Source organism: Balaenoptera musculus, chromosome 4 (genome assembly GCF_009873245.2).
Source record: "Balaenoptera musculus isolate JJ_BM4_2016_0621 chromosome 4, mBalMus1.pri.v3, whole genome shotgun sequence".
In the NCBI taxonomy this organism is placed as follows: domain Eukaryota; kingdom Metazoa; phylum Chordata; class Mammalia; order Artiodactyla; family Balaenopteridae; genus Balaenoptera; species Balaenoptera musculus.
The window spans coordinates 78,059,943-78,084,681 of NC_045788.1; the positions used below are offsets into that span (position 1 = coordinate 78,059,943).

The 24,739-nt window shown below is 36.8% G+C and overlaps 1 protein-coding gene across 10 annotated transcripts in view; it reads right to left on the minus strand.

Moving 5' to 3' along the window:
• STXBP5L (syntaxin binding protein 5 like) overlaps positions 1 to 24,739 on the minus strand; it is a 376,785-nt gene that overhangs the window by 279,985 nt on the left and 72,061 nt on the right. For all 10 annotated transcript variants that reach the window (XM_036850880.1, XM_036850882.1, XM_036850881.1 and 7 more), the window contains exons 4-5: positions 14,388 to 14,469; positions 10,855 to 10,955 (exon numbers count right to left, since the gene is read on the minus strand). In XM_036850880.1, coding sequence (XP_036706775.1) covers positions 10,855 to 10,955; positions 14,388 to 14,469 — 183 coding nt within the window. The remainder of the gene's footprint in view (positions 1 to 10,854; positions 10,956 to 14,387; positions 14,470 to 24,739) is intronic.

Consider the following 24,739-nt stretch of genomic DNA (forward strand, 5'->3'; position numbering starts at 1 on the left):
ATTAAAAGGATCATACACCATGATCAAGTGGGGTTTATTCCAGGAGTGCAAGGATTCTTCAATATATGCAAATCAATTAACGTGATACATCATATTAACAAATTGAAGGAGAAAAACCATATGATCATCTCAATAGATGCAGAGAAAGTTTTCGACAAAATTCAACACCCATTTATGATAAAAGCCCTGCAGAAAGTAGGCATAGAGGGAACTTTCCTCAACATAATAAAGGCCATATATGACAAACCCACAGCCAACATTGTCCTCAATGGTGAAAAACTGAAACCATTTCCACTAAGATCAGGAATAAGACAAGGTTTCCCACTCTCACCACTATTATTCAACATAGTTTTGGAAGTGTTAGCCACAGCAATCAGTGAAGAAAAAGAAATAAAAGGAATCCAAATTGGAAAAGAAGAAGTAAAGCTGTCACTGTTTGCAGATGACATGATACTATACATAGAGAATCCTAAAGATGCTACCAGAAAACTACTAGAGCTAAAGTAGCTCTAGTAGAGCTACTACTAGCAGCTGGTAAAGTAGCAGGATACAAAATTAATGCACAGAAATCTCTTGCATTCCTATATATTAATGATGAAAAATCTGAAAGTGAAATTAAGAAAACACTCCCGTTTACCATTGCAACAAAAAGAATAAAATATCTAGGAATAAACCTACCTAAGGGGACAAAAGACCTGTATGCAGAAAATTATAGGACATTGATGAAAGAAATTAAAGATGATACAAATAGATGGAGAGATATACCATGTTCTTGGATTGGAGGAAGCAACACTGTGAAAATGACTCTACTACCCAAAGCAATCTACAGATTCAATGCAATCCCTATCAAACTACCAATGGCATTTTTCACAGAACTAGAACAAAAAATTTCACAATTTGTATGGAGACACAAAAGACCCCGAACAGCCAAAGCAATCTTGAGAACGAAAAATGGAGCTGGAGGAATCAGGCTCCCTGACTTCAGACTATATTACAAAGCTACAGTAATCAAGACAGTTTGGTACTGGCACAAAAACAGAAATATAGATCAATGGAACAGGATAGAAAGCCCAGAGATAAAGCCACGTACATATGGTCACCTTTTCTTTGAAAAGGAGGCAAGCATATACAGTGGAGATAAGACAGCCTCTTCAATAAGCGGTGCTGGGAAAATTGGACAGGTACATGTAAAAGTATGAAATTAGAACACTCCCTGACACCATACACAAAAATAAACTCAAAATGGATTAAAGACCTAAGTGTAAGGCCAGACACTATCAAACTCTTAGAGGAAAACATAGGCAGAACACTCTATGACATAAATCACAGCAAGATCCTTTTTGACCCAGCTCCTAGAGAAATGGAAATAAAAACACAAATAAACAAATGGGACCTAATGAAACTTAAAAGCTTTTGCACAGCAAAGGAAACCATAAACAAGACCAAAAGACAACCCTCAGAATGGGAGAAAATATTTGCAAATGAAGCAACTGACAAAGGATTAATCTCCAAGATTTACAAGCAGCTCATGCAGTTCAATAACAAAAAAACAAACAACCCAATCCAAAAATGGGCAGAAGACGTAAATAGACATTTCTGCAAGGAAGATATACAGATTGCCAACAGACACATGAAAGAATGCTCAACATCATTAATCATTAGAGAAATGCAAATCAAAACTACAATGAGATATCATCTCACACCAGTCAGAATGGCCATCATCAAAAAATCTAGAAACAATAAATGCTGGAGAGGGTGTGGAGAAAAGGGAACACTCTTGCACTGTTGGTGGGAATGTAAATTGATACAGCCACTATGGAGAACAGTATGGAAGCTCCTTAAAAAACTAAAAATAGAACTACCATACGACCCAGCAATCCCACTACTGGGCATATACCCTGAGAAAACCATAATTCAAAAAGAGTCATGTACCAAAATGTTCATTGCAGCTCTATTTACAATAACCAGGACATGGAAGCAACCTATGTGTCCATCATCGGATGAATGGATAAAGAAGATGTGGCACATATATACAATGGAATACTACTCAGCCATAAAAAGAAATGAAATGGAGGTATTTGTAGTGAGGTGGATGGAGTTAGAGTCTGTCATACAGAGTGAAGTAAGTCAGAAAGAGAAAAACAAATACAGTATGCTAACCCATATATATGGAATCTAAGGGAAAAAAAAAAAAAGGTCATGAAGAACCTAGTGGCAAGATGGGAATAAAGACACAGACCTACTAGAGAATGGACTTGAGGATATGGGGAGGGGGAGGGGTAAGATGTGACAGGGTGAGAGAGTGTCATGGACATATATACACTACCAAATGTAAAATAGATAGCTAGTGGGAAGCAGCCACATAGCACAGGGAGATCAGCTCGGTGCTTTGTGACCATCTAGAGGGGTGGGATGGGGAGGGTGGGAGGGAGGGAGATGCAAGAGGGAAGAGATATGGGAACATATGTATATGTATAACTGATTCACTTTGTTATAAAGCAGAAACTAACACACCATTGTAAAGCAATTATACTCCAATAAAGATGTTTAAAAAAAAAAAGAGAGAGAGAAAAAAAAGAATGAAAAACAGGAAATTACTATAGACACAACTGTTAAGGCCAATAAATTTAAAAATTTTGATGAACAGGATAAATTTCTACCAAAACATAACTTACCAAAACTGACTTAAGGAAAAAAAAGAATATCTGAATATTTCTAAACCTACTAAATAAATGAATATGCCATTTAAAATCTTCCCACAGAGAAAAACCCAGGCCCAGATTGCTTTACTGGTGAATTTTTTTTCAAATTCTAAGAAAGAAATAACACCAATCGTTCACAAGTATTTGCATAGAAAAGAGGAAACATTCCCCCATTCATTTTATAAGGTCAAATAACTATGACATGAGAACCTAGCAGAGAATTCAAAAGAAAGGAAACTTACATGCAAAGCTCTTATTAACATAGATATAAAACTCTTAACCAACTTATTAGCAAAATATTAGCAAATCCAGCACATATATTAATGTTAATACATCACAAAAGTTGTATTTATTCTGGGAATACAAGGGTCATTTAACACCCAAAAATCAAGTGATGTCATTTACCACATTAATAGATAAAAAAGAAAAAAATAATATGATCATCACAAAAGATACATAAGAACTATATAATAAAATTTAACACCATTCATGATTTTAATATATATATGCTTATAACAAATTAGGAGCACAAGAAACTTCCTTAAACTAATAAAGAATATGTATTTAAAAACCTGCAGCAAGGGCTTCCCTGGTGGCGCAGTGGTTGAGAATCTGCCTGCCAATGCAGGGGACACGGGTTCGAGCCCTGCTCTGGGAGGATCCCACATGCCGCGGAGCAACTAGGCCCGTGAGCCACAACTACTGAGCCTGCGCGTCCGGAGCCTGTGCTCCGCAACAAGAGAGGCCGCCATAGTGAGAGGCCCGCGCACTGCGATGAAGAGTGGCCCCTGCTCGCCGCAACTAGAGAAAGCCCCCGCACAGAAACAAAGACCCAACACAGCCATAAATAAATAAATAAATAACTTAGGATGTCTTTCTTAAAAAAAAAAAAAAAAACCTGCAGCAAACATACACTTAAAGGTGAAATAATAAAAATATTTTCCCTAAGATCAGTAAGTAGACAAGAAAAGCATTGTCCTTGAACTTTTTATTCAATATTGTACTGGAAGTCTATGATGGACAGATTCCAAGGTAGTCCCCACAATCACCACCTCTTGATATCCTTGCCCTTGCATAATCCCCTTCCCCTTCAGTGTGCACAGGACCTGTGATTTGCTTATAACCAACGGAATATGGCAAGGGTCATGAGATGCCACTTTCATTACTAAATTACATGTGATTGTAACAATCATCTTGTGAGGAGACTCTCTCCCTTACTGGCTCTGAAGAAGGAAGCTGCTAGGTTGTCAGATGGCCTATGGAGAAAGGCATATGGCAAGCAACTGACAGTGGCCTCTGGTCAACAGCCAGTAAAAACTAAGGCTCTCGATGCATCAACTTGCTAGGGAACAGAACGCTGCCAACAACCAAATAAGTTTTGAAAATGGATCCTTTCCCAATCAAGCCTCAGATGAGGTCACAGCCCTGGCAGTCACCTTAACTGTAGTTTGTGAGATCCTGAAACAGAAACTCATCTAAGCCACGCCTGGTTTCCTGACCTACAAACTCTGAGATAAGAAATGCATGTTGTTTTAAGCCACTAAGTTTGTGTAATTTTGTCACACAGCAATAAATAACTAATACAACGGGGGGGGGGAAGGGGAAGCTGGGACGAAGTGAGAGAGTAGCATTGACATATATACACTACCAAATGTAAAATGGAAGGCTAGTGGGAAGCTGCTGCATAGCACAGGGAGATCAGCTCGATGCTTTGTGACGACCTAGAGAGGTGGGATAGGGAGGGTGGGAGGGAGGCTCAAGAGGGAGGGAACATGGGGATATATGTATACATACAGCTGACTCACTTCGTTGTACAGCAGCAACTAACAACACTGTAAAGCAATTATACTCCAATAAAGATATAAAAAAATAATTAATAATAATAAATAAATAAATAAATGCTTCAGTACTCCAACAGTGGGAAAAAAAAAAAAAAACTAATACAAGGTCCTAACCCCAGTGCAATAATAAAAAGAAATAAATATAAATACATATATAACTAAAGAAGGAAATAAAACTGTCATTATTTGAAGACGGCATGACTGTGTACATAGGAAAATCTACAATAGATAAACAATTTGAATTATTAATTGAATTTAAGTAAAGTCATTGGACACAAAGTCAACATATAAAAATAAATTATATTTTCATATTCCAACAAAAATAATATGAAAAATAATATATTATAATTTAATTATGTACAATTTACAATATATTATTCTTTATCATTATGTACAATTTTCAATAGCATTTAAAATTATCAAATATTTATGACTAAACGTAACAAAAATGTAGAAGACCTCTACAGAGAAATCTATAAATGTCATTTAGAGAAATCAAAGAATACCTAAGTAAGTGGTGGGATATATACCATGTTTGATTCCCTGACTGTGTGTGATTCAGACAATGAATCAATATGTCATCATTGTTAATGACAATCAATCGATACTGCCATTCCCCATCATCATGGGGAATGTCAGTTCTCCCCAAATTGATCTACAGATTCAAGATATTTCTAATCAAAATCTCAGCAGATATGTTTGTGGAATTTGACAAGCTATTTCTAAAATTTACAAGATGTTAAAAGTTTTAAAATTAAAGAATTTAAAAAATTAAAAATAAAGAATCAAATTAAAGAATATCCATTAAATTGAATACTACATAACAATGAAAATAACAAACTACGGCTACATGCAACATGGATGAAACTTACAAATATAATGTTGAGCAAAAGAAGCCAAATAGGGACTTCCCTGATGGCACAGTGGTTAAGAATCCACCTGCCAAAACAGGGGACACAGGTTCGAGCCCTGGTCCAGGAAGATCCCACATGCCGTGGAGCAACTAAGCCCATGCGCCACAACTACTGAGCCTGTGCTCTAGAGCCCACGAGCCACAACTACTGAAGCCCACATGCCTAGAGCCCATGCTCCGCAACAAGAGAAGCCACTGCAATGAGAAGCCTACACACAGCAATGAAGAGTAGCCCCCACTCGCCACAACTAGAGAAAGCCCGTGCACAGCAACAAAGACCCAATGCAGCCAAATTAATTAATTAATTAATTTAATTAATTTTTTTAAAAAAGAAGCCAAATATAAGCAAGCAGATATGTACAATTCCATTCCTATAACAGTCAAAAACAACAGGCAAAACTAATCTATAATGTTTGAAATCAGAATAGTGCTACACTTGGGGGTTAGGTAGTGATTAGAAGGTAACACAGAGGGATTTCTGTGGCTTTAGCAATTTTCTGTTTCTTGAATTGTACATTTGTTACATGGATGTAAAATTATTTCAAGGCATACACTTAATATTTACACAGTTTCTTGATAGTTCGGTAACATTTGCACACACACCAAAAAAAGAATAAGGAAACTTTTTATGTACTGATAAGGAATGATGTTGAGAACATATAAAGAGAAAAAAACAAGGTACAAAACTGTATAATGTGCTACAACTTGTGTAACAGAAATATATGATACTTTCATATTTGTCTATAAACACATAAAGAAGAAAATTATGTTACATATAATATTTGCTTATATGTGTACAGAATGAATCTCTAGAAAGACACAAGAAATAAATAGCACTGCTTGGCTCTGCGGATAGACACTGAGTGTCCAGGGAACAGGAGTGGAAGAAAGATCCTTCACTGTACATACAACTTTTATCTTTTGACTGTCAAAGCAGGCAAATATGTTAATTACTTAAGAAAATTTTAAAAGAAAAGTAATTCAGATTATCTTTATAAAGCAATAAAATATTTTAAATTGGGGTTATAAATAGTGTCCCCAAAAGCCAACTCTGATGGGTCAAGTTTGCTAGAGACTTCAGAAATAAGGTTCTTAATAACATATTCCTTGCTGGCGGTTTAGCTAGTATTCCTTAGAAGTATTCTGACAATATTAATTAGCAGAACACCACAGATAGAAAAAATAAACTCTGATATAATCAGTACAAATACTTTATAATCTGTATATTATAGCCTATCTGTTGAATTTTACTTGAAAACCATAGAAAACAATTCTAGGCTTTCCCCAACGTTACATGATTTATGATCAGTGATAGCAAGGACTGTTAATATGCCTGAAATGTAAATGTTTGATTTTATTCATTTTTCAGATCATGCATCACAGAAATCAAAAGTTTTTCTTCCATATTTAAGTTTATAAACTCAGATATGAGAGGAACCCAAAGATCATCCACCAGAAGCAGCTGGAATATCTAAACCTATTTCTCAACAATCTAAGCCTGGTTGCTACCTTCAAAGACTATAAAACCAAAGACTGAAGTTGCCCTAATTAAAAAAAAACTAAAATTTACGAACTATATAAACTAAATATGTATATATGTACATGGCATAAGCATAAAGATACATAAACAAAGAATACTGCCCAACATTCCAGTTCTACAAGGATTAAGTTGCAACCCACTGCAGTCACCCACTGACAGTGCCCCCAGAGGGGAATTCAGGACAGAGAAAAACAGGATGGAGCATTCTGTGTTTTAGATATATGGTCCCTAGACAGTTAAGATTCATATCTAAGGAAGAATTTCAATGACCCCAGATTCTTGCATCTTCCCATACATAGAAAAGCACTTAAATCATTAACTTGAGATGTCTGTTCTTTGTGATTAGCAGTAATCTTTTATGCTTGACTACATGTATTTCCCAGCCAAAAAATTAATATATATACTGGCTCCTCCCCTACGGTTTTGGAGCAGTTCCTCAGAGCTATCTGAGAGGCTATCTCCCAAGCTACAGTCCTCAGTAAGACCCTCAATAAAACTTCACTCACAACTCTCATATCGTGTGTCTTTCTTTCAGTTGACAAGTATATAGGAATGTATACAGTTAAATGGCCGATTTAAGAGGGCTTAGAGTTCCCAAAGATGCTTGGTTAAATTCTCCTTCATTGACTTAAGCCCTGCATTCACGATACATTTAAAGATATTTTCCCCTCCACAATAAATTGTGATATTAATGATTATTCTCAAGTTCAAGATAATTAATTTATCTTTCACAAAAAGATAAATATCACATTTTTGTAAGCATTAAAATAGGCAATGTCGGACAGCATTGTCTTTTAATTTCATGTAAAAGAATGAAGATAGAACACTCCCTAACACCATACACAAAAATAAACTCCAAATGGATTAAAGACCTAAATGTAAGACCGGACACTATAAAACCCTTAGAGGAAAACATAGGCAGAACACTCTTTGATATAAATCACAGCAAGATCTTTTTTGACCCACCTCCTACAGTAATGAAAATAAAAACAAAAATAAACAAATGGGACCTAACTAAACTTAAAAGCTTTTGCACAGCAAAGGAAACCATAAAAAAAATGAAAAGACAACCCTCAGAATGGGAGAAAATATTTGCAAATGAAGCAACTGACAAGGGGTTAATCTCCAAAGTCTACAAACAGCTCATTCAGCTCAATATCAAAAAAACAAACAGCCCAAAGAAAAAATGGGCGGAAGACCTAGATAGACATTTCTCCAAAGAAGACATACAGATGGCCAAGAGGCACATGAAAAGATGCTCAACATCACTAATTGTTAGAAAAATGCAAATCAAAACTACAATGAGGTATCACCTCACACTGGTCAGAATGGCCATCATCAAAAAAACCTACAAACGATAAATGCTGGAGAGTGTGTAGAGAAAAGGGAACCCTCCTACACTGTTGGTGGGAATGCAAATTGGCACAACCACTATGGAGAAGAGTATGGAGATTCCTCAAAAAACTAAAAATGGAACTACCATATGACTCAGTAATCCCACTCCTGGGCATATACCCGGAGAAAACCATAATTCAGAAAGATACATGCACCCCAATATTCATTACAGCACTATTTACAATAGCCAGGACATGAAAGCAACCTAAATGTCCATCAACAGAAGAATGAATAAAGAAGATGTGTTACATATATACAGTGGAATATTACTCAGCCATAAAAGGAATGAAATAGTACCATTTGCAGAGACGTGGACAGACCCAGAGACTGTCATACAGAGTGAAATAAGTCAGAAGGAGAAAAACAAATATCGTATAATATCACTTATATGTGGAGTCTAGAAAAATGTTATAGATGAACTTATTTGCAAAGCAGAAATAGAGACACAGATGTAGAGAACAAACTTATGGATACCAAGGGGAGTGGGTGGGATGAAGTAGGAGATTGGGATTGATATATATACACTACTATGTATAAAATAGATAACTAATGAGAACCTACTGTATAGCACAGGGAACTCTACTCAATGCTCTGTGGTGACCTAAATGGGAAAGAAATCTAAAAAAGAGGGGATATATGCATACGTATAACTGATTCACTTTCCTGTACAGCAGAAACTAACAAAACATTGTAAAGCAACTATACTCCAATAAACATTAATTTAAAAAAATAGGCAGTGCCTGCAAAGTTCCTAAGATTTAAACTTGTCCAAAATCTGTCAGCTTGGTCTTTTATGTTCCTACCAGTTAAATATACCTCAAATGAGTTAATAAAATTATAATTGGAAATCATCACCATCAATCATTTCTTCTCCCCAAAATGGCTATAAAAGAGGCCAGAACATTTCCTTCAACATTCCAATTGTGAGGGGAAAAAAACTCATTCTGCCTATCTACACAAAAGGGTAGGGCCAGATCTACTCAAAACACTGACAAACAAAAAATCTTACAAGCAGAGAAAGAGATAAAATCAATATGGCAATATCTGAGTAGGTAATATTTTCAGTGGTAAAGGTACAAGGAACAGTATAACAACTCTTGACTGACCTTTCAATTTTTCATATCCTGAAATGTTTGCTACATTACTTATTTTAAAATTTAAAATAACATAACCAAAATTAGATCTAATATAAAGAAAGAAGTCCTATCTAGTTTTAGCAAATAGCTAAAATATAAATTTCCTCCTCTCAAAAAAATACTGGATTAATAAAAACTTCCATTGATGCTGAATCCCAAAATACTGTGAACATAATACTCATGAATACTACTCAGAATATTGAAGGTTAATGATTCAAATATTACAGTATGCATACAAGAAGAAAAAGAAAAAGCTCCAGATAGAAAAAGGAAGAATGTCTGTATAGCTGCCATCCTTTTTTCTCATCAAACGTATAAAAACAGGTTTACTTCATTAAGCTCTGCCCATACAGTGATGATTCCTTATGAACTATTACCATTCAACAAAATAAAATAAGCACTTTCTTGAGCTCTCAGCAGTGGCTGCCTGTCTCTATTATCTACCTAACTCAGTTTTGACTAGTACTTGCTAATCTGTGTAAATTTACTTCTCAGAGGTTTCTTTTTCTTTCATTAATATCAATTTTTCCTGTGATAGCCTTCTCAATCACACCAAAAAGTTTGACTGTTTCCCAAATAATAAACAAATATCAGATTATTTAATAGTTAAATAACAGATACAGATAATAAAATACAAATTTTACTTCATCTCAAGATGGATTATCAGCTAAGTAGATGTCTGTTACATTCTAGCTCTGGTTGAAACCAACACTAGAAACATTAAAATTTGGGACAATTTGTTACAAATAAAATCTAATAACATTTTCCATATCCATTCATAAAATTTTCTTTTTCCAATTATTATTTCATTCTAAAATGGGAGAATTTGAATTCTGATCAATTCACCATCTTTGAAAATATTAATCTTGGATGTGCAATGTTGTGCAACTTAGTACCCCAATATTTTTGGATGTCTAAAACCTCTGTCTCATATTTTTTTAAGGTAAAAAATATTTAAGCAAAAGGGTGAAAGTGTAGGAGGTAACTTCCATGATCAAAAGGTGTAGAAATACATTTAGTATTTACTTGACTTTTAAATTTTAGGTCTGGGTTTTCAGCACCTTGACCTAAGGAAAAGAACACATCATTGGTGAAGTCCTAGTTTATAGCAAGGAGAACAAGAATGCTAGGAGTTCCCCATTAGAAAAGGACTGAATCTATATCAATTATGAATTTTCTATGAAAATAAACTATTATAAAAGTAAGCATAAATATTATTTCTAGCTATTAATATTATTTTTTAAATTCTTTCAAAAATTAACCTGAAACTTGCTCGGGAAATAATTTTCTTACACATTAAGAAATTGTTTAACTCTTACATTCTTACCGTTCTCTGTTAAATTTAAGAGAATGAAGAATAGCTGGCCTTTTTTGTCTAAGGTTCCACAAATGAAGTGTATCATCTGAACCTGCACTGACCAAAGCACCCTGGAACAAAATGAAGACAAAGTGAGCGATTTACTTAATTTATGGTTTTTTTTTTGTGAAGCAAAAACAAGCTAATTTACTGAATTTTTCACTGTTTTTAATGTTATTTGTATTTATATAATGTAGAAATACAAGGAAGGACAATGCACATACTTCAGTCAGGAAGCCTAAGAATGCTAACAGTAGAAGAAGCAGGTAAACTACTGTATATGGATTGGTGAGAATGATTAGTTCAAGGAATATGCATTTATCAATAGAGGGATTATTATTATAAGAATCATTGTGACTATTAAAGATTTCTTATATTTTCTTTGGGAAAAACTAAGTTTAATTTTTTTGTTGTTTTTACTATTTACACATATACCATGTAGCTCTACAGAAAAGCAAATATCCAACCCAGTTTTAAATTGCAATCTGGTCATATAAAAGTACACTGTTTGTAAAAATTTTCTGTATAGTTAAGAAGTATATAGTCTTCCTAAAAGAAGTATATAGTCTTCCTAGAAGTATATAGTCTTCCTAAAAATTTTCTGTATAGTTAAGAAGTATATAGTCTTCCTATATAGTATATTTGATATAATTTAATTTGTTTTCTTACTTCAAGAAGCTTCATCTATGACAAAAGAAAACATCTGTAATAAAAGAAAATATTTCTCCAACTAGAATTCAGTATAACTACAAAAATAATACTAAGATCCTTTTTATACAAAGCCTCCAAATAAAAATGAATCCTACTTCAAATACAATAGGATGGGTTCTACCTATTAGTATGGCAGACACCATATGGGCAGAAAATTAGCTGCCATGTATGACTTCATATACATATTTTAAACTATTTATTTTACTGAGTTAAGTAAGATCATCTTAAACTATGTCAGAACTTTTGCCATTATGAGTTTCCCGGCAAAAAAAATGTCAATGCTTGCCCTACGTCAGAGCCTGAAGCTACTCTAGAGTATTGAATGTGTTCTGTAAAAGTGATCTTGCACAATTATGGTAGTCCTGAGATACCTAAAATTCTTTTCATACTTTACAAAGTACTCGGTTACAAGTAACCTTTCACAGTTTATTAAATCAATCACAGATATAAAAATGATCAACCATGTAGATGTTAGGAAGAACTATATTGAAATTCCTAGAATTTACTTCTTCTTTAGGAATTAGAGGAGAGAAGAATATAGGAATCTACATGCCGTTCCATAACAATTCCTACGACAAACATATGCTCATGTAGCCTATGATGGTTCTCTTGATATTATATACCTATGATTTTAGTCTCAAAGAAAAATAACTTTTAAAACAATAATCATAATCAGAGAGTATAACCATTAAAATGTTTTAAAATGTGTACAATTTGCATATTTGTATATAAATATGTAAATACACATATTCAAAGAGGTATACATTGATATATACATTTTAAAATGAACTCATAGATAATTACATTCATGCAATAAAATGTATCCTACATGTGCCTTGAGGATTTTTGTGTTTGTCTGCTTTTTTTGTAAACTGTTCTCAAGTGTTCTACATATTCAAATTAGAAAATTATTAGGACTGCTTGGAAGTACTTGATGAACTACAATTTTTTTTTGAGATATAGAATAGTGATCTCATTTCTCAGGAAAGTGGAAACTCATTTGGGATAGGGTGAAGATAGACTATGATATATGAAATTAATAAAACATTCTCTACAGTAAATAGTTACGTGTTATACAAAAGATATAATATGCCAAAGGCAATGAAAGTAAAATAAATCAGATGTTCAATAATATCTTAGTGTAATAGCTGAATAAATCTAGGAAGGAAGTCAGTATTAATAATTCTATGATAAAACTAGGAGATAACTTAGCATTTGAGGGAAGTGAACAGAACCACTGAACAGCGCCAACAGAAATACAAGACACATGAAAGTAAGCACATTGGCAGGGTGTCTAGGGCTCATTTACAAAAAGCAAATCCATAAGAAGCACTACTAATGAAGATCTGTGAAAAGATTAAAAACTGAATAAAAACACAGGTCAAGAGGTCAGAAGCTGGGAAGTTTGGAAAAAGGTACAGAAGTTGAGTATAAAGCAGATCAAGGTGAGCAGTTTAGGATAGACAATGTAAACACTGGAAAGATGTTGAAGGCTTGCCTTTATTTCTTCTTAGTTATGTAACAGCACAGAGGCAAACTTATGGCCTTGAAGACAGTTCTCAGAGGACAGGACACAGAGGAAATCACCTGGAAACAATTTATGCTTGCCAGTAAACATCCATGCAGAAGGCAAAAGGCTGAGATCTCTCAACTAGAGTAACACTGAGACTTCAAAAAGGTTGTCAGTCTAGATACTAAAGACTAGTTATTACGATAAAATATTTTTTTAATGTTTCCCCTGCTCTTCCTTATTTCCCTGTCTCGTTTTGGTACCCCACAGCAAGTATGCCTACAACATGAAATATGCTAGGCTGGTCAACAAGGAGAATCTCACAGCCTTCTGAGAAAGATTTTTGAGCTAAGAGAAGTAAAAAGTGGACATTTCCCAATATCACAAATTTTTCATGCCTCAGGTATCTCTAGTATAAAGTTATATGAAACATTTCACCCATGGTTATGAGTAAAAATTCTTAGAATATATATATGCAAATATATAGAGATACTGAATAAAAGATCATTCATGCCACAAGAAACAACCAGTGATACCTCTTTTTTTTTTCTTTCGACACACTGAGTTCAATCTCCTAAGTGCCCAAATTTGGTATGTCATAAACTCTTAAAACATTTTTGCATTGACTGGATCACTTAACATAAAAGAGTTCAAAAGACTCAAGGATCCATTGTAAAAATATGAGTCAAGAAAGCCTTAAGTAGCCTTCAGCTACTGGAAGACCTGCAAACTTTCTGAGCTTTACAAACTTTGTCTTTAGGGAGTTCCTCATCACCATAGGTCTATAAAAATAGGAGTAGGGTAGGCAGCCAATTGTTATAAAGCTATGCATATGTATACCAACAAATGAATATGGAGATATATACAGACAAAGAAGCCCAAAGTAAATAACTGAAAAGATTATTTAATGGAAGATAAAGACAAAACATGAAAATTAACGCTGGATTAGAAAACAAATTGGTGGGAGTGTGTAGAGGGAGAGTTTAATGGTCAGTGTAGCAATCAAAGGATTTTAGAAATTTTTTAAAAACCATTTAAACAATTAATCTATAAATTATACTACGCAATCACAATAACAGGATCTTCTGGTACATACAAAATTTTTCCTTTAAAATTTAATAAACTGACAAATACAAGAGTACAGTCTTTTATGAAAAATGTAACCATGAACAATATTGCATACGTATATATCTTTAAGCATGTAGAAAAATAATATTAAAAAGACTACACAACGTGTGTGTGTTTGTGTGTGTGAGACAGAAATATCTAAGAAAATCCTTACCTCATTGATCAAGAATTGGAGCTGCAGAACAGCTGCACCACTTTCATGTTGACAATAACAATCAACGCCAGGTCTCCCAAGTCTAAAATAATTAAAGTCAAGGACTCTAACATTTTAATTAGCATTAATATTAATGTGTAAAGAAAAAACTAACTTACTTAGCAACTGACATTTGGCTTACTAGTTATCTTTATTTTTGTAAATAAAGAGTTGAAAAATCTTGGTTTTAGTTGATGGAAATTACATTATATAGCATTGTTTGTCAGCAAAATGGCTGGATAAAATGTCCCTTGTACATAACCAACCCCCCTCAACAACAATAATTTTGCATCTACACTCACAGACAAAAGTGCCTTCACAGGAGCTTCAGGATCCAGGTTGGAGATTGTGAAACCCTGGTGCAGTCCAAGAATGAAGAGAGCCATTTTGAGGAGACAGGCTTGCACTTAGGCAGGTGACTCACTGACTGTGGTCTCAGCTATAGAAACAGAAATAGCTCTGTACCCCTGAGAACTTAGCTACAGCTCCACCTGGCTCTGGGTCTGTCACCAGCATATGCCACATGTCAAGGGACCCAAAGGAGTCACAGTCATTCATGTATAGGTAATAGGCATAATAAAGAACTTAAAGAACTTGTTCCTGGCTGTAGAACAGGAAGTGACCTTTGAACCAGCTCCAGCCTCACTAGGCTGCGGTGTGGGAACCCCTGAAGGTAAGCCCCTGGAAGTAAGGTACAGTCCGTCAGACTGTGGATTCTGAAACGGCCTGTAACAGAGCTCCAGCAAGTCCCAGCCACAGTCTAGGAACAATCATGCTGGCAAAGGAACCCTATAGGAAACGCGCTTGTCTGTACCCTCTAAGATCCTAAAAGGGGTTTATACTCAGCTCAAGCCCCCTCACTGCCACAGTCTTCTAGAATTTCTGCTTGCACAAAGACCAGGCAGGAGACACTCCTGTCTCTGCCCCCTGGAGTTCCTGAAAAGGCCCTGTATGTGACTCCAGCTTCCTCATAACTACAGTTTGCCAGTCTACAGCAGTCCTGAGGGTCCAAGGTCTCAGTAGGAAACACCCCTGGCTGCAACCCTGGAGATCTGAAAGGGCCCTACACTGAGTCCTAGCCCCTCCCAACTGCAGGCTGTGAACAGTTCTGTTGCCACAGGTATCCAACAGGACACACTCCTGTCTGCACTCCCAGAGATCCTGAGAGGGCCTAATACTCCCAACCACAATCCACAAGCAGTCCTGGCACAGGGACCTGTCAGAAGACATAACTGCACTCCAAGAGATCCTGAAAGGGCCCAATACTCAACTCCAGCACCTCTGGCCACAGTCAGGGACCAATTCAGCCCATCCAATGATCTGGAGGGAGACATACCCATCCATGACTGCAGAGCAAATCTTGGCTGTGGAATCTGAAACAGCATTGAGGCTCAATTTCAGCACCTCTCAGCCACAGTCCAGGGTCAGTCCTGTCCATACAGGGACCCATCCAGTGACCAGGCAGCAGCCCACCCAAGATCTGGCAGGAGCCACACCCACCATTTACCTGGTAATAGGCTTGCTATCTGGGGACCCATACATGGACCCTAAAGCAGACCCTTTTCCCAGTCCCACCCTACTGAACAAGGTACTGCAGGTAGTCACATCTACCCGGGGACTGGAAGGGATCCACACCAGCATAAGACCCAGTATCAAGCCCACAAATCATAGATGCTACTGCAGACCCAGCAAAAGCCTCAAAACTGGCTCTAATGAAGCACAACTGCAATTATGGAAGTAATCATATCAGCTCGGGAAACAAACAGAAGGTCTTTATCTTCTGAAACCAGTCTGTAAAGACTGGAAGAGGTGTTTGCTTCACAAATGCACAGACACCAATGTAAGTCTACATAGACAACAAAGAATTATGCAAGTATGACACCACCAAAGGAAAGTAATAGAGCTCCAGCAAATGACCCCAAAGAAATGGAAATTTATGATTTCCCTGACAAAGAATGTAAAATAATCATCTTAAACTGTATGAAATGCAAGAAAACACAGATATACAACTGAGCAAAATCAAGAAAACAATTCACAAACAAAATGCATTTAATAAATAAATGGAGAGAGATCAAGATGGTGGAGTAGAAGGACATTGGGCTCACCTCCCCCAATGAATGAATCAAAAACAGATCTACACATGGGCAACTCTAGCTGAAAACAAACTAGAGACTGGCAGAAAGGCTCTTTTACAACCAAGGCTATAAAGAAAGACCCACATGGAGTCGGGTAGGAAGGGAGGAGAGGGGATCAGGCTGGGACCAGTTCTTGTAGCAGGAAACAGAGAAGAGGAAGGGGATATCACAGGTTGGGCGATCCTCCCTGGGGACTGAGGGGTTTGAACTACATATTGGGCACCCCAGCCATTGGGTTGGACATCAGGTAAATGAGTCCCCTGAGCAGGTTTAAAAACCAGTGGGATATACCAGAGAGTTGAAAGAAACTGAGACTCCACTCACGCATGCTTGCTTACTCCCAGGAACAAGGTGGAGAAAGTAGGCTGAAAACACCCCAGGGCTCTGGCCAGTTTCCCACTACTGCCCCAGTGCACCCCAGCCTGCACCTGGAGACTGCTGCAGCCCCTCTTGCTCCAGCACATCTCTCCACTAGGGCAAAGGCTGCCACTGCTAAGGAATAACATATTTGGAGGTGATGGAGCTGGTGTGCAACCAGCCCTGAATCTGAACAGGGTGAGGGCGGCCACTGCTGGTGTGTGGGGAGGAAGCAGTTTGGGAGCAGCCTGGGGCTCTGACTCCTGTATGGGAACCAACCCAGTAGGCACCCTGGCCCACGGCAGGCAGTTGCTCCAGCTCCTCTTGCTCCAGAACTGCTCTCCGCTAGGGTGAAGGTACACACACTTGGAGGAAGCAGAGCCAGCTAGGGCCAGGCCCTGCTTCTAAACAGGGCAAGGGAGGATGCTTCTGGTGAGCACATGAAGGCAGCGGATCAGAAATGGCCTGGGGCTCTGACTGGCTTGCTGGGACCATACCAGGGCATACCACAGCCCCACTGGGGGCTGCTCAAGCCCCTTTTCCTCTTATGTTCCCTTCCACTGGGGTGGAGGTGCCAACACCAGAGGCAGGGGAGAGTGCACACTTAGAGGGAATGGAACCAGCTCCAATCGACACATGGGACTTCAGCTCCAGCATCTTGGGCCCCAAACCCACTCCCATAGGGTGGTGATAGCCACTGAGCATAGAAGAAAACAAGGCTCACACCTGGCTCTGGCTCTAGCCCCTCCACCTCCACCCCTGCCTCCCAGCAAGGTGGTAGCTGCTAGCACACCCAAAGGGAAGATGTGACCTGTGCTCACTTCAGATTAGCAATCCCAAGAAAGCCACTGAGCATGTGAAGACTGCATGGGGATGCTGTCACACAGGACACCCCTGCAAGACTGAAATAGGTAACTGTTTCACCTAATTTTGTAAAGACAAAGAAAGTTAAGCAAAATGAGAAGACAAAGGAATTTGTTTCAAGCAAAAGAACAAGAAACAAAGCCCTGAAAAAACAACTAATGAAACAGAGATAAATAATTTGCCAGATAAAGAGTTAAAAGCATTAGTAATAAGAATGCTAACTGAACTTGGAAAGAGAATAGATGAACACAGTGAGAATTCTAACAAGGAACTAGAAAATATAAAAAAGAACCAGTCAGAGAAAAAGAATATAATAACTGGAATGAAAAACATAGTAGAAGGATTTAACAGCAGACTAGGTGATGCAGAAGAATGCATAGGCAATCTGTAAGACAGAATAATGGAAATCACCCAATCATAACAGCAAAAAGAAAAATAAATTTTAAAAGGTAAGGATAGTTTAAGGGATCACTGAGGCAACATCAACCATACTAACATTTGCATTATAGGGGTTCAAGAAGGAGCGATAGAGAAAGGGGTTGGAAATGTGTTTGATGAAATTATGGCTAAAAAATTTTCAAGCCTGAAGAAGGAAACAGACATCCAGGTATAGGAAGCACAGAGGGTCCCAAACAAAATGAACTGAAGAGACCCACACCACGAGATATCATAATTAAAATGGAAAAAGTTAAAGATAAAGAGAGAATTCTAAAGGCAGCAAATGAAAAACAAAGAGTCACATACAAGGGAATGTCCATAAGGGTATCAGCTGATTATTCTACAGATTTTGCAGGCCAGAAAGGAGTGGCATGATATATTTAAAGTGCTGAAAGGGGAAACCTACAACCTGGGATACTCTGTCCCACAAGATTATCATTCATAAATGAAGGAGAGAAAAAAATTTCTCAGACAAGCAAAAACTAAAAGAGTTCATCAATACTAACTAAACTGACCCTAAAAGAAATGTTAAAGCGTCTTCCCTAAATGGAAAAGAAATGGCTACAACAAGAAGTAAGAATTTATAGGAAAGGAAAAACCCTACTAGTAAAGGCAAATATATAGTAAAGACTGTGGATCAACCACTTAAATAAGCTAGTGTGAAGATTAAAAGACAAAAATTGTAAAATCAACTGTAACTACAATAAACAGTTAAGGGATAAATATGAAGATGTAAAATATGACATCAAAAACAGAAAACATGGGGCAGGCGAGTAAAAAATGTAGATCTTTTAGAATGTGTTTAAACTTAAATGACTACTGCTTTGGAAGAAGTAGACATAGTTATAGGTCAACATATATAAACTCCATGTTAACCACAAATCAAAACCATAAAATAGGCAACAGGTACACAAAAACTAGAGAGAAAGGAACACAAGCATACCACACACACACACACAAAACTATCAAACCACAGGGGAAGAAATTAAAATAAGAAGAAAAGAACAGAGAAGAACAAAAACAACAACAAACAAGTAACAAAAAAAAGTAACAAAATGGAAATAAGTACATACCAATCAATGCTCTCTTTATATGTCAATGGATTAAATGCTCAAATCAAAAGATATAAGGTGCTGATTGTATTAAAAAAAACCAGGACACATCTATATCCTGGCTATAAGAGACTCACTTCAAAGCTAAAGGCACCCAGACTAAAAGCGAGGGAATAGAAAACAATATTTCATGCAAATGCAAACGACAGGAAAGATGGGAGTAGCAATACTCTCATCTGACAAAATCAACCACAAAAGAAAAAGAAGGGCATTATATAATGATAAAGGGGTCAATACAAGTAGAGGATATAACACTCGTTAACATATATACAGCTAATATAGGAGCACATAAGTAAATGAAGCAAATATTAACAGATGTAAAGGGAGAAACTGACAATAATACAATAAGAGTAGGGTACTTTAACATCCTCTTACATCAATAAACAGATTATCCAGAAAAAAAATTAAGAAACAGTAGTCTTAAATGATACATTAGACCAACTGGACTTAATAGGTATCTAAAGGACTTTACATCACCAAATGGCAGACTACACATTCTCTTCAAGGGTGCATGGAATGTTCTCCAGGACATATTACATGCTATACCACGAAACATGTTTAAACAAATTTAAAAGGATAAAAAGACATCAAGCATTTTTTCTGAAAAATAAAAACTAGAAACTAATACAAAACTAGAAATCAATCACAGAAAGAAAAATGGGTAAAAAAAAAAAAAATGGAGAACTAAACAACATGCAACTAAAAAGCCAATAGATCAATGAAGAAATCGTAAAATACCTCAAGACAAATAAAACTAAAAATGCAACTTTCCAAAATCTATGGGACACACACAAAAAAAGCCATTTTAAGAGGGAAGTTTACAGTGATACAGGCCTTCATCAAGAAATAAGAAAAATCTCAAATGAACAACCTAACCTACCATCTGAAAGAATTAAAAAAAAAAAAAAGAAGAAGAAACAAAGCCCAAACTCAGGAGAAGGAAGGAAATAATAAAGATCAGAAAGGAAATAAATAAAATAGTGACCCCCCCACAAAAAAAACAGAAAAATCAATAAAACCAAGAACTGAATTTTCGAAAAGATAAACAAAATTGATAAGTTTATAGCTAGGCTCATCAAGAATAAAAAAGACAAGATCCAAATTAACAACATAAGAAATAGGAGAATTTATAATCGATATCACAAAGGTACAAAAAAATCATAAGAGAATACTACAAACAGTTATATGCCAATAGATTGAACAACCTAGATAAAATAAACAAATTCTTAGAACCATATTCTTCCAAGACTGATTCAGGAAGAGACACACAATCTGAACAAACTATCACTAGTAGTGAAACTGAATTTATAATTTTAAAAAGCTCCCAGTAAACAAGAGTCCAGGACCAAACCGCTGCACCAGGAAATTCTACCAAACATAAAAAGAAGAACTAATATCAATACCTGTCCTTCACAAACTATTCCAAAATAGTCAAGAAGAGGGAACACTTCCAAATTCACTCTATGAGGCCATTGTTATCCTAATACCTAAACCAAAGACACCGCAAAAAAAAAAGAAAAAAAGAAAGAAAATTACAAAGGACAGAGACAGATGGTGGAGTAGAGGGACGTGAGCTCACTGCTCTTATGAAAACACCAAAATCAAAACTAACTGCTAAACAACTATCGACAAAAAACAAAACAAAATAAACAAAAAAATCTGGAACCTACTAAAAAAATCCCCTATATCCAAAGACAAAGAAGAAGCCACAATGAGACAGTAAGAGTGGTGCAACTGCTATAAAATCAAATCCCATACCCACCAGGTGGGCAACCCACAAACTGGAAAATAATTATACCACAGAAGTGAAAGTTCTGAGCCCCACATCAGGCTCCCCAGCCTGGGGGTCTGGCAATGGTGGCAATGGGAGGAGGAGCCCCCAGAAAATCTGGCTTTGAAGGCCACCAGGGTTTGATTACAGGAATTCCAGAACTGGGGGAAACACAAACACCACTCTTGGAGGGTGCACGCAAGGTCTCGTGTGCATCAGAACGCATAGAAAAAGCAGTGATCTCATAAAAGACTGTGCCAGACCTATCTGCTGGTATTGTAGGGTCTCCTGTGGAGGTGGGAGAAGGCTGTGCTCATTACAGGGACAAAAACACTGGTGGTGGCAGTTCTTGAGAGTACTCATTGGTGTGAGCCCTCCTGGAGACTGTCATTTTCTTAACACCTGGCCCCACCTTACAGCCTGCAGGCTCCAGTGCTGGGATGCCTCAGGCCAAACAACCAACAAGATGGGAAAACAGCTCCACCCATCAGCAGACAGGGTGCATAAAGTCTTCCTGAACCCACAGCCCTCTAGACACACCCCTTGGCACAGCCCTACCCACCAGAGGGACAAGACACAGCTCCACCCACCAGTGGGCAAGAACCAGTGTCCTGCACAAGCCTCTTAGACAGCCTCATCCACTAGGGAGCAGACAGCAGAAGCAAGAAAAACTACAGCCCTGCAGCCAATGTAAAGGAAACCGCAATCACAGAAAGTTAGACAAAATGATATATGGCAGAGGAATAAGTCCCAGATGAAGGAACAAGATAAAACCCCAGAACAACAACTAAGCAAGGTGGAGATACACAATCTACCCAAAAAAGAATTCACAATAACAGTAAAGATGATCCAAGATCTCAGAAAGAGTGGAGGCACAGATCGAGAAGACACAAGAAATGTTTTAAAAAGATCTAGAAGAACTAAAGAACAAACAAACAGAGATGAACAACACGATAACTGAAATGAAAAATACACTAGAAGGAATCAATAACAGAATAACTGAGGCAAAACAGATAAGTGAACTGGAAGACAGAGTGGTGGAAATCACTGCTGCAGAACAGAATAAAGAAAAAAGAATGAAAAGAAACAAGGACAACCTAAGAGACTTCTGGGACAACATAAAATGCACCAACATTTGCATTATAGGGGTCCCAGAGGGAGAAGAGAGAGAAAAAGGCCCTCAGAAAATATTTAAAGAGATAACAGATGAAAACTTCCCTGACATGGGAAAGGAAACAGTCACCCAAGCCCAAGAAGCTCAGTGAGTCACAGGCAGGATAAACCCAAGGAGGAACATGCCGAGACACATAGTAATCAAATTACAAAAATTAAAGACAAAGAAAAAATATTAAAAGCAACAAGGGAAAAGCAACAAATAACTTACAAGGAATCCCCACAAGGTTATCAGCTGTTTCTCAGGAGAAGCTCTGCAGGCCAGAAGGGAGTGCCATGATATATTTAAAGTGATGAAAGGAAAGAACCTACAACCAAGAATACTCTACCCAGCAAGGCTCTCATTCAGATTTGACAGTGAAGTGAAAGCTTTATAGAAAAGCAAAAGCTAAGAGAATTCAGCATCACCAGAACAGCTCTGCAACAGATGCTTAAGGAACTTCTCTATAGGGAAAAGAAGAGACCAAAACTAGACACAAAAAAATTACGAATGGAAAACCTCTCTGGTAAAGAAAAACACACAGTAAATGTAGGAAATCATCCACAAACAAATATGATATCAAAACCAGCATTCGTGAGAAGAGGAGAGCACAAATGCAGGATATTGAAAATGCATTTGAAATCAAAACACCAGCAACGTAAAACAATATTGTTTCTATATAGACTGACATCAAAACCTCATGGTAAAAAAAAAAAACCTCATGGTAATCCCAAACCGAAAAATCTACAATAGGTACACATGCAAAAAAGAAAAAGAAATCCAAATACAATGTTAAAGTTAGTCATCAAATCACAAAAGAAGAGAACAAAAGAGAAAGGGAAAAAAAAAGATCTACAAAAACAAATCTTAAGCAATTAACTAAATGGCAATAAGAACACACATATCAGTAATTACCTTAAACGTAAATGGATTAAATGTCCCAATCAAAAGACATATACTTGGTGAATGGATACAAAAACAAGACCCGTATATATGCTGTCTACAAGAGACAAACTTCAGATCTAGGGACACATACAGACTGAAAGTGAGGGGATGGAAAGGTATTCCATAAAAATGGAAATCAAAAGAAAGCCAGAGTAGCAATACTCACATAAGACAAAAAGACATTAAAATAAAGACTGAAACAAGAGACAAAGAAGGACAGGGATCAATCCAAGAAGGAGATATAACAGTGGAAAATATATATGCACCCAACATAGGAGCACCTCAATATATAAGGCAAATGCTAACAGCCATAAAAGGAGAAATCAACAGTAACACAATAATAGTGGGGGACTTTAACACCCCACTTTCATCAATGGACAGATCATCCAGAAAGAAAACCAATAAGGAAACACAGGCCTTAAATGACATGTTAGACCAGATGAACTTAACTGATAGTTATAGAGCATTCCATCCAAAAGCAGCAGAATACACATTCTTTTCAAATGCACATGGAACGTTGTTCAGGATAGATCACATGCTGCGCCACAAAGCAAGCCTTGGAAAATTTAAGAAAACTGAAATCATACCAGGCATTTTTACTGACCACAATGCTATGAGATTAAATATCAGCTACAATAAAAAAAATTGTAAAAAACAAAACACGTGGAGGCTGAACAATATGCTACTAAAAAACCAATGGATCACTGAAGAAATCAAAGAGGAAATCAAAAAATATCTAGAGACAAATGTAAATGAAAGCATGATGATCCAAAACCTATGGGACACAGCAAAAGCAGTTCTAAGAGGGAAGTTTATAGCAATACAATCTTACCTAAGGAAACAAGGAAAATCTCAAATGAACAACCTAACCTTACACCTGAAGCAACTAGAGAAAGAAGAACAAACAAAACCCAAAGTTAGTAGAAGGAAAGAAAGCATAAGGATCAGAGGAGAAATAAATGAAATAGAGACAAAGAAAACAATAGAAAAGATCAATGAAACTAAAAGCTGGTTCTTCGAGAAGATAAACAAAATTGATAAACCTTTAGCCAGACTCATGAAGATAAAAAGGGATAGGGCTCAAATCAATAAAATCAGAAATGAAAAAGAAGTTAAAGTGGACACCACAGAAATACAAAGCATCCTAAGAGACTACTACAAGCAACTATATGCCAACAAAATGGACAACCTAGAAGAAATGGACAAATTCTTAGAAAGCCACAACCTTCCAAGACTGAACCAGGAAGAAATAGAAAATGTGAACAGACCAATCACAAGTACTGAAATTGAAACTGTGATTTAAAAACTCCTAGCAAACAAAAGACCAGGACCATATGACTTCACAGGTGATTTCTATCAAACATTTAGAGAAGAGTTAACACCTATCCTTCTGAAACTCTTCCAAAAAATGCAGAGGAAGGAACACTCCCAAACTCATTCTATGAGGTCACCATCAGCCTGATACCAAAACCAGACAAAGATGTCACAAAAAAAGAAAACTATAGGCCAATTATCACTGATGAACATACATGCAAAAA